The 10,954-nt window shown below is 46.8% G+C and overlaps 1 protein-coding gene across 2 annotated transcripts; it reads right to left on the minus strand.

Moving 5' to 3' along the window:
• Positions 1-1,331: 1,331 nt before the first annotated feature.
• Positions 1,332-9,211, minus strand: TBXT (T-box transcription factor T). 2 transcript variants are annotated; one of them, XM_033056627.1, is made up of 8 exons: positions 8,929-9,211; positions 8,540-8,804; positions 7,880-8,014; positions 7,068-7,129; positions 6,913-6,974; positions 5,781-5,957; positions 4,658-4,790; positions 1,332-3,372 (listed from the first exon to the last, which is right to left on the minus strand). In XM_033056627.1, exons 1-8 carry the CDS (start codon positions 9,132-9,134, stop codon positions 3,105-3,107), a joined length of 1,308 nt encoding a protein of 435 aa, XP_032912518.1. In that variant the 5' UTR covers positions 9,135-9,211; the 3' UTR covers positions 1,332-3,104. The 2 variants fall into 2 exon arrangements, with proteins under 2 accessions (XP_032912518.1, XP_032912519.1); XM_033056628.2 differs by having other exon boundaries at positions 4,658-4,787; positions 8,929-9,201.
• Positions 9,212-10,954: the final 1,743 nt, after the last annotated feature.

Consider the following 10,954-nt stretch of genomic DNA (forward strand, 5'->3'; position numbering starts at 1 on the left):
TCCCCCAGCAGCCTCAGGTCTGCATCAGCCAGCAGCTGAGGAAGGAGTAGAGCACAGCGCTGCTGCCCTCAGCCCACAGGTGAGAAAAGCTTCTCCAGCTGGGTCACACAAAGTTCATTTTCAGACGCAAGTACACAGGTATTTAAATGCTCCATCTGCTTTAAAGTGATTTTTAAATTGCACTCAATGAAAGGCTTTGGTTTCTTTAATTGGAAAGTATGGGAGGGAAAAAAAAAATCTCGCAGAAGAAAAAACCAAGTAGGTAAGATGCATCTGATAGCAGCACTAAGCAAGGCTGAACTCCTCCACTACACAGCCCAAAGGCTTTAGCTGCAGGGAGGTTAGTTCAGAGAGCCATAGCTCATTCCTAGAAGTCGCCCCAACTGTTTTTGTCCACATGGACATGGAACCACTTCTGCAGTACAAGGTCTGCAAGAACATGAGACATTACTGAGCCCTGTTCTCCACACAGGCCCGGTGGGGGAAAGACACCCACAGGGGGCTGCCTGCCAAGAGCCATGCCCAGAGACAGGTTCCAGACTGAGGTTTAGCACCTCTCCCCTGCTTTATGGGTCCTCTTCAGCACACAGGCTGCTCAGGGAAATGGCGGAGTCACCATGCCTGGAGGTGTTGGAAAGACATATAGATGTGATACTTAGAGACATGGTTGAGTGGTGGACTGTGCTGTGCTGGATTAAGCTCATTTCCAAACTAAATGATTCTATGGCAGATTGATCATGCGTGCTTTAAGGGCACAGCTCTGGGGCAAGGGATAAAGCTGGCCGGCTCCCACTCCAACAGGAGCAGGGCTCCCCCAAGTCAGCCCTCTGACCTGGCATACACAGCCTCAGCTGCACACAGAGCCAGAGTAGCGCTGATCAGCTGATAACAGACCCCTGAAACAGCTGAAAGTACCAGGCAGCAGCCTGGCATTTATTACTGGGGACAGGGACTCTGAAACACTTGAAAATCTGGTTATTGAGGTATAACACAGCAGGTGCCAGGCTTGCATCCAGGCCTGGCTAGGAACTGGGCACTGTGGGAAAAGAGCTCTCACCCAGCACCCTACGCACCTCTGAATACCAGTCATCACAGATTCACCAAAACAAGGGAGAAGCAGACGGGGGTGAAGAAAGCAGGGAGAGGTGAATGAGAACTGTTTGAACTTTTGCCCACAGGCAGAAGCTGACGTGCAGCAGGAAGCATTTGTGAAAACGCTCAGTGGAAGGTCAGCATACTCCAGGTTCAATATGGTTGATGTGCATTTGTTTCACCTTTCCCACCACCTCCACAAACTGGAAAACAAGCATGGAGTTTTTCTTAAGTCTTTACTTTTTTTTTTTCTCTTAACTTAAATTATACGCCCAAAATACAAGTATAAAACCTCACAATGAAAGATGCTGCTAATTTCTACAAAATAGTCTAAATAATAATGCACTTACATAATTTACACAATTTACCTTCACAACAAAATAGGAGCACTTAGGTCAGTATTTACATATCGACAGAGCATGTGGCTGTGCAGCCATCCACTTCTGGTGCTGTTTCCTGCTGGAGTACCTTGGAAGACTTGTCTCTGTAGCAAACATGCCCTGCCAAAACCTTTCCAGGTGCAGGAACCTGTCCAAAGGCTACCAAACAGACCAAAATGGTGGCAAGTATATGCTTTTTCATCTTAAAGCTGCCACTGCAGCACACAAGCACACATCAATGAGTTATTTAAGGAATTCCCTGATACAGAATTTTGCTTTGTTATATTAGGCACTTCATTATACAAGTCATCTAGTATGGCTTATGCAAAAGACCTCACTTTCCTCAGGGTATGTGTTTGCCAGATTCAGTGGGAGAAAGACATGTCTGAGGGCACACTTGCAGCCAATGTTTTGGGTTAGCCTGCATTAGGCATTTGGATCACATTACTTCATATCAGTAATGAAGGAAATATTTTATCAAGACCTGTTCCTTCCAGCAAGTCAAGTACTCAGTGTGTTTTAAATCTTTGTATATCTGCACTTTTGTGCAAAATCCTTGGCAACTACAGATTTTCCTCTTCTAGTAATTTAACTACTTACATCCATGCTGTTCCATGTGCCATAGGATGACATCTCCCACATATGATTGTCTTAAAAGAATACACTCTAGGTTGAGGGATTATTTACATATCTTAGTGTGTAGAAGATAAAGTTGTAACTTATGAAATAATAAATACAAATCTGAGTACAAGATTGAAATAAAATAAATTAGAACGATTCCCTAAGGTGTTGAATTGTTTCTCTTAAGGCCTGAGCCAAAGACTCAAAGAAACCAAAAAAACTTTCAAGTGATGTATTGTCAATGGTTCAAAAAGGTTTTGGATAGGGCTTCTAATTAGACATTGTTTGAAAAAGACACGTGTAGCTAAGATGGAGGGTATTTGAAACCTACATGATCAAATAGCAAAACCTACCTCTAAAAGGAGTCTTTTGGGTAAAACTTTTTAGACCAAACATTAATACTGTTTTTATTGGGAAGAACATAGTCCTCAAAGATTGTCTCGACATTAATTCAGCAGCAAGGAAACAAGTATACAGTTAATAACACAACGTATTTGTGAAGCAAATACGCGTTAGTGCACATGGTTTTCCAAAAACTTCACTCCTCAGCTACATTTGTGCATATTTCAGAATGCCTCTAACTAGATGGTTAATAAAAAAATCTTCTCATGACTATAGCTAAGTTTGCCATTTAAAAAAATTAACTGAAAAACAGTTATGAGTAACTTACTCAAGACTGATGCCAAATTTCAGGTCCAAATAAATCAGAACACTGAGAAATTTGGAATCCAAGTAAAAGTTTAAAAACTTAGGTCTATCAAACTCTAAAAAAAGAAAAAATATTAAAAGCAGTGAATCTGCTCTCAGAATTGCACACTCACCAGGTTTGTAAACTCTACATGAAGTCAGTGATGCACTGTTCACTATAAGAGGTATAATGTGGATGCTCTATGCAGAGCAGTGCAGATGCTTTTTGGTTGCAGTTTCCTTCACGTCTCCTCTTTCTCCTCCTTGAGGATCAAGCACCTAAAGCAATTCAGTAGCTAGAAGTGTCTCAGAGAAGGCCTGGGTTTACATGGAAGGGGAGGTGACAGGTGTCCACGTGGATGCCAGCCTGGCATGTGCAGAGGCATCGTACTGGCTCTCGGGCAGGTCGGCGGGCGCGGCGCCGTCGTACAGGGGTGAGGCAGAGGAGGCTGCTGGCACTGGGTGGGGCAGAGCAGAGTAGTGTCCTGGAGAGCCGCGCAGGAACTGGGAGCTCAGCCCGTTGGACATCCCGCTGGGCTGCGACACCGGCGTGATGGTGCTGTTACTCACAGACCACAGGTTGGGGTACTGACTGCAAGAGGGAAAGCATGGATAAAACCAGGTATTAGTGACTCCAGTGCCCACTGGCAGCTCCTCAGCTCACAACACGGCCCCCAAGCCAGGTCTGTCTGCTGGAAACAGTGAAACTCTCTAGGCAGTTCCCAGCCACTGCGAGGCGGGAAGGACCCCCAGGCAGAATTTGTGCTCATGGCACCTCCACAAAAACTGAACTCCCCTGTTTTGCAACAGATAGGGGGTTAGACAAAAGGGGTGGCAGAAACGCCATCCTTGAGGTTCCACAGTTCCAGCTCTGCTGGTTTTACCTACTGAACAACTCAATGCAGGAATTGAAATTCAGAGAACTTTGCAACTTCCTAAACATGCATCCTGGGGATCAGACAGAGAAACAAGTGCTAGAAAAACCTCTTTACTCAATCTGTGCTCAGGACTAAAACTTATGTTCAGTAATACAGTTAACTCCTACTGGGCAGTAGTACATAACCTGATTAGTTAAGAATCCATGTTCATGGTTCAAATGCAAAAACACTTTCCACAAACAGAATGGTAGGTCTGAATTGCAGAGAAAGATGTCCAAATCTTGCCCCTCTGCAGTTAACAGCAAATATTTTACCACATTTTCTGCATCTTTTTCAACTTTCAAGCTTAGTTCTCGAAAGGAAAGAGTCTTAAGGGACTAACTGCAAGCTAAATTTTTGCTAAAGGGTCCAAAAGTTTAAGATAATAATTACAAAGAAAAGATTCTTTTTTTATGATTGCAAAATATCCGACTTTCACTACATGTACAATCCCATGCTATGCTGGTTAGTGTGGCAATGCTTAAGTAAAGAATTACTGCCCCAGCCGTGTGCTCCTTCTTTACACTAGAGTTCACTGCTCATCATTTGTAGCAGAACAAGGGTTTATGGAGATAGTTTGGAAAGCTGTGACCAGCCAAAGTGGAAAGGATAAAGAAAATAAACTTTTAAAACACCATTATGCATAATAGAGATGAAACTTGAGAGCATCCTCAAATTCAGTCTAAGTTTGTCTAAGCAATCTGTAATCCTTAATCTATTGAATATTGCTGCTGCCACAAGTATCTACATTACCAAAACCAAAACACATACACAAAAAAAAATCTGTTTTTTCAATCTGTTTTCCTTGTGGACAGTCCTTTCCAGTGCCCCACAGAGTACAAACAGTTCATATCAATGGCTTCTAATACGCCGGTGACTCTTTACCTCCTTTTTCAGCCTTTTCTTCCTAGAAAGTGCCAATATAGGGATTTGAGGGCTGCTGAGGGATGGAACTCCTACCTGGAGCTGGTAGCTGTGCCAGTGCTGTGACCCATGGGCAGCATGGTTGTGTGTGTGGTGACTCCCAGAGAAGACCAGTTGTCATGGGACTGCAGCATGGATAGGCAGGCAGAGGAGTTGTCTGCATAGGCTGCTGAGAAAACACAATCACTTGCAAACACTAGAATCAGGCCAAACAGCAATCTTGTATCCATCTAAATGCAATGCAGAGATTTAAACCACCCTTCCCCACTACTGCCTTGGCAAAGAAAAAAAACAAAATTATGCACACAACAAAAAACAGCTATGTCAAGCTCACACCTTTATTGGCATTGCCCTGTCACCTGGAGACCTTCCATCCCCATCACCTACACTGGCAGTAACAGTCTGGCAAAGCTGGATAACAAGCCTATCACTGGATCACATATCCCAGTTTTGAGCTGAGCATGCCACCTTGAAACCTGCCTTAGGCACCACCAGGAGTGACTGGTCTGTGGCTCAGACTACTTGGCTTGTGACCCAAATTGGCTGGCTCCCACAGCAGGGGCACTAGGAAGCCATAAAGGGAATGCCATACAGTCACCCATAGCAAGAAGGAAGCTGCTGTGGTAGCTAGCTAAGGGAAGGTGTTTTTTTACTGAGGACCAGGGAAGAAGAAAGAACACCAGCGAATTTTTATTCTTTTTTAAATCTTGCACAAAAATTTCCAAGATGCAAGAAAAGCTCACGGAGAGCTAGTTTTCCACTTCAAACTGAACTACAGAGTTACATACAAGATTGGTCAGGCTGTATCTAGAAGCCCATGTATTACTTTGCAAGTCAAAATAAATATTTTTTAAATGGGAACCTTCAATATCTATGTAGCCTGAAAGTTAAAATTGTTAACCATTCTTCTTCACCAGAAGAAATTTTTAAAAAAAGAAAAAACCAAAAAACCCCTACTGGCAAAAATGCCCTTTTCACCCTGAAGTACCCACTGCCTGAGATACTAAGTCTTAAGATACTTGGCTACTTCTGAGCACGCCTTTTTTAAAAGATCTGCAGATTACTCATATCTTTATTGTTGCTATCCATCCTGTGGTGGAACTTTCACCGACAGACACTGACAACAGCCACAGGTAAAAACAAACAGGCTCAGACTCACTTGGCGAGTTGTTCCTGTGTGCGTAGGGGCTGGCATAGGGCGCGGGCCGGTGGCTCCTCAGTGAGGAGTACCTCTCACAGCTGTGGGCAGGGGACAGCGACAGCGGGGCTCCAAACTGCCCGTGGGGATTGCCAGGGGGGCACAGAGTCCCACTGCCAGGAATAAGCCAGCTGCCTACTGTGGGGAAGAAAGAGCTCTGTAAGAGGGGTGCGTGGTGCAGCCAGGCAGAGAATCTCAGCAATGAGGCAGATAACTGAACAGCGAGGAAATGCACACTCAGGAAAGGAAACAGAGTTTCAACACAGCTGAAAAACCTGGCTCATCACAAGTTTGATAAATGCCCTTATGAAGGAAAACTAGAAAGCAGCCTAGAAAAAGTCTTATGCCAAGCTAACTTTTAAAAATTTTTTTAAATGTTTTTTAAATTACCATTTAATCACAACCACAGAAAGGAAACATGGAAATTGTTAAACCCTCCCATACGTAGGTAGTGTGTACTCAGTAATTGTTAGCATGGTATTCAGTTTTAAATTGCTCTTTGGGGGTCTCAATCTACAACTAAGCTCTGAAGTTCCTCAGACCACTAAGAACTCCTCTTAAAAATTAATTATTTTCTCTGAAACAAAATAATTCCCACTGCAAATCAACTCCCCCATCCTTTTAAGGCTGCGTATTGTAGTCAATCATCTGTTAAAACAGAAATCATTAAAATGCTAATGCTTTTCAATCATCAGAAAGAACATTTTTAAGCAAATGCCCATAATTTTCTTAGAGTACTTAAAACATGAGTATTGTCTCAATAAATTCTATGAAATGAACTTTTGTCTCCATGTCTATGTGAACATTGCTGTCTTTGAATAAAAAGGCAGAAGTCTTTTTGGACACAAAGGGAACTCTGCAGGATTCTATTAAATGGTTTTGAATGCAATGAATCCTAACCACACACAGAGATTATAGTGCTTATACAATCATAAACATGCATGAACCACAACCATAGAGATTGGTAACATTCCTCTCTGTGAAGTAGCAAGTCAGCCGTCAAGCACTGGTCTCAAAGTTTCGCTTAAACTAACAGAGAGTAGATGGAAGAAATCAAAGTTATGCCTGTGACGTACAATGAAAGGAAACATACACTGTGAATATCCAGACTGTTGGTTGTCCCCCACTTCCTCCATCATGTCTTTGTGATCACTTCTATAAAAGAAATCGTGTTATATCAGTTAAGAATATGCCTTCATAAATATATCTTAAAAGCCCACATTTTAGAATTAAGTTAACAGCTCTCACCTTTCTTTTGCATCAAGAAATGCCTTTGCAAACGGATTGTATTTAATTTTTAAAGCTGTGATCTAAAAACAACAACAAATATCTTTATTCACATATATCACCATTCATTATCGCATTGATATTAGGATTTGAATTAGGACTATCCACGGAAGTTAGCAAAATCACAGATCTTTGAAGAAATAAAAGTAGGCCCATAATAGCAACTGATGGGCATGAATTAAACAGCTCCTTAAGGTATGAAGTATTATCAAAGCACTAGAAGTTGGTCTCTCTGCCAAATTTTAAAAGATTAAATTGCCTGTGTTCATTGATCATCTAAAGAAACACCTAAGAAAGGCAATAAACTAAATAGTTATAAAAATCTTCACATTTCAAGCCAGAGTAGATTGGACATCAAAGAAATCCCAGAAAACTTGATAATTACAACTTCATTCAACACAGTAATGCATTTGGGCTAACAGAAAAAGGGCTGCTCCAAAAATGGCACATTCACTCATTCCGCTGCGTAGCTGAAAATGACAATTGTAGTTTTTAGCATAAGTTGTTTGACCCCTAGAGTCTTTTAAAAGTCACTGCCCCCATAACAAATCTGCAGCACATATTGAGGCGAACAATGATCAGAACTTTGCTCTACAGTTCATTCATAGGGCTTTTACATACATCAGTTTCATCTCTTATATTTAGCTTCAAAAAAAAAGCATAAGAAGTATTAGAAAATGCAAAAGGAGATCCATTATTTTGCTCTGCAACATGCATGCTTTGCTACTTGAAACATCCCGGCAGTGGCATCCTCTCTTCCCCGCTGGGCATACCTCCTCATTCTGGTAGGCTGTCACAGCTATAAACTGCGTTTCTGGGAAGGAATGGCTGGTGATCATCCGCTGCGGGCCACCCACCCGCACTATGTGAATGCGGGGCTCGTACTTGTGCAGGGAGTTCAACATGATCTGCGAACAAATAGAGCAGGTGAGCAGTGACACAGGAGTGGCAGACATTGCCAAGGCACAAAAGGCGCTCAGGTAGAAGTATCCATCTTTCCATCAGAGGTGGGAAAGGCAGTAAGTACCAATAAAGCCTAAAGCTGAAGCTGTGAGAGAAGGAAAGGCACAGTGAGGACAGACATCACAACTTTCAGCACCGTTATCCTCATCCCTGTTTACTTGACAAGGCACTTGCAGAGTCACAAATGCATCAATGGTAAGTCAGGCAGAAAGATCCATCTACCACACCACTGACATCAGCAGATATTCAGACCAGAAAGAGATTTTCAAAAAAGACAAAGTGATAAAACATCGAGGCACCCATCCTCGGTGGAAGGAACAGCTCTTCCGAATGAATGAATGAATGAATTGGGGGGGAGTAGGGAAAAGCCCGACCCATCCCGGCACGTTCGGTCAGGAAAGCATGAAAACGAGCAGTAAGGAGAGAGCGAGCCCGGGGCAGCCGCGCTGACCGGCGGTCCCGGTGTTTACCTGCCCGCCGCCGTTGAGCTTGTTGGTGAGCTTGACTTTGCTGAAGGAGACGGGCGCCTTCATCCAGTGCGCGCCGAAGTTGGGCGAGTCGGGGTGGATGTAGACGCAGCTGGGCGCCTGCGGCTCCGGCTTCCCGCCCGGCACCCACTCCCCGTTCACGTACTTCCAGCGGTGCCCGTCGGCCGCCACGAAGTCCAGCAGGAAGGAGTACATGGCGTTGGGGTCCAGTCCCGACACGCTCACCTTCAGCACCGGGAACATCCTCCTGCGGGGCGACACGGAGGCGCGAGGCACGGCGGAGGCAGCCGCGACCCCCGGGCCCGCCGCCGGGACCCCTCGCCCGGAGCAGGGCTCGGGAGGCGGCGGGGGTCGGCGGGGCCCCTCCCTACCTGCCGTTCTTGGTGACGATCATCTCGTTGGTGAGCTCCTTGAAGCGCAGCCACAGGTCGCTGTCCTCCAGCGCGACGCGCAGCTCCCGCTCCGTGGGGTCCCCCTTCTCGCTGCCCGCCTGCAGCTCGCTCTCCACGGCGCTCAGCAGGTGATCCACGCGGTACTGCGCGGGCTTGCCCGCGCCCTCCGCGCCGGGGGAGCTCATCCTGGCCCCGCGGGGCAGCTCCCTGGCACGGCGGCTCCCTGGCGAGGACACGGCGCCGGGCCCGACCGCCTCCGCGCGCCCTCAGCGGCCGGGCCGCTGTTATAGCCCGCCATAAACGGGCCGCGGTGACGTCACCGCCGCGGCGGGGGGGCCCCGCTGATTGGCGGGCGGCGCCTTTGATGGCCGCGGGCGGCGCTGCCCATTGGCCGCCCGCGGCCATATCAGAACGGTGCCCGCGGGAGCCTGTGATGTTAATTGCAGCCCGCGGGATTAAACGCGGCTATTTTATGTAAATCTGCCCCCAAATGTTTGCACCTCTATCAAAGCCGCCGGGGCCGGGGCTCCGGCAGCCGCGGAGGAAATGGCCCATCTCGGCAACAGCCTCACAACCGGGCAGCGTGGCACCCTCCCGGCGCGGCCGGAGCCCCGCTCCGCTTCCAGGCGGGCAGCGCCGGACGGGAGGCGCTCCCGCCGCGGGTTCATCTTTTGGGGAAAAAACGGGCAGTCCTCTCCTCCAGGCGGCCGCAAGCTGACAGCAGCACCACGCCCGCACGCCCCTGCCCCCTTGTCAGGAACTCCTGCTGCAGGGAAGGGCGCAGCTGGCAGCCACAGCCCTTGCGGGAAAAGCCAGCCAAAGAGCTGGAGCCGCGCTGTACAGCGGCTGGACACACAGCTGGCACGGCACGGCCGCTCCCCGCTTTGAGCCAGCCCGGGAGAAAAGTGGCGGAATTTTCTCTGCCCCACAGCACCAGCACGGGCTGTGCCTTCGCAACCGAGAGATGCTCCACGGCGATGCTTTAGAGCCATCCCACTTAAATAACTTTATTTAAAATCTGAAAATCACATCGATAGCAATCTCACCTAGACAAAAACATGCTCCTGAAAACAGACCGATATTTAAAGGCTTTGGTTCGTGTGCGAAGGAGAAACCCCCGCGAGCTACTGCAGGCAATAATGTAGAAACTCATGGGCGAAACTTTGCAACGGGGTGAATTTATTTTAAAGGGCCGGGACGAGGGAAAGGAGGGATGCTCTGAAGCACTCCCGCCGGCCGGTGTTGTAGTAGTTTGCATTCTCCGGAGCTGCGACGGTCTGTGGTGTGAGGGAAGTTTATTACCTTTCCGTGAGAATCCCTGGATAGAGGGCGAGGGGGAGAGAGGTGACAATGAGCAGGAAATAGTTCAATGGGGTCTCTTTAAACAATAACAAGTTCTTTAAACGGGAGCAAAGGAGAGAGGGAAAGAAGCGGAGCGGTGTAAAGAGCAGAGTTGTTTTTAAACAGGCATCTCCTCTTCCCCAAACACCCTGCACCATCGCTGCCGGGATTTTTCGAATTTTAGGAGAAAGTGCCCGGGATACACAGTAAAGCTGCCTGGCAGCAAAAGGAGCTGGAAGTCAGGGCTGCCGGGGGAAGGCACGCTGAAGGTCCCTTTTGCGGGATGCAGACGGCGATTTTGGCTTAGTAGCTGTGGTTTAGGGCTGTATTTTCATTACCCAGCGCCATCAGGCTCGTACATCATTCACTTACTCAACTCCGCAGAGCTTTTTTACCCCTTCGATCTGACAAGCCGAACTCCTCGAGCCATCTCTCCTCAACCACTGTGCAGAAACAGGCGGAAAAGTGTTGTCCCTTCAGAGTAATTCTTGCTTTAAAGTTCCTTAAAGCTCTTTCTGCCTGAGCACCTACTGCCTGCTTTTTGTCCTCTTCGGAAGGGGAAAGCAGCATTTGCAAATAAATTACGGGCAAAGTTTATGAAGTCGCTACGTGGTCACTGCTAGCCGTAGTTGGATCTTTTCGCTATCAGGTGTTTATCTCACTC

This window comes from Catharus ustulatus, chromosome 3, assembly GCF_009819885.2.
Source record: "Catharus ustulatus isolate bCatUst1 chromosome 3, bCatUst1.pri.v2, whole genome shotgun sequence".
NCBI lineage: Eukaryota > Metazoa > Chordata > Aves > Passeriformes > Turdidae > Catharus > Catharus ustulatus.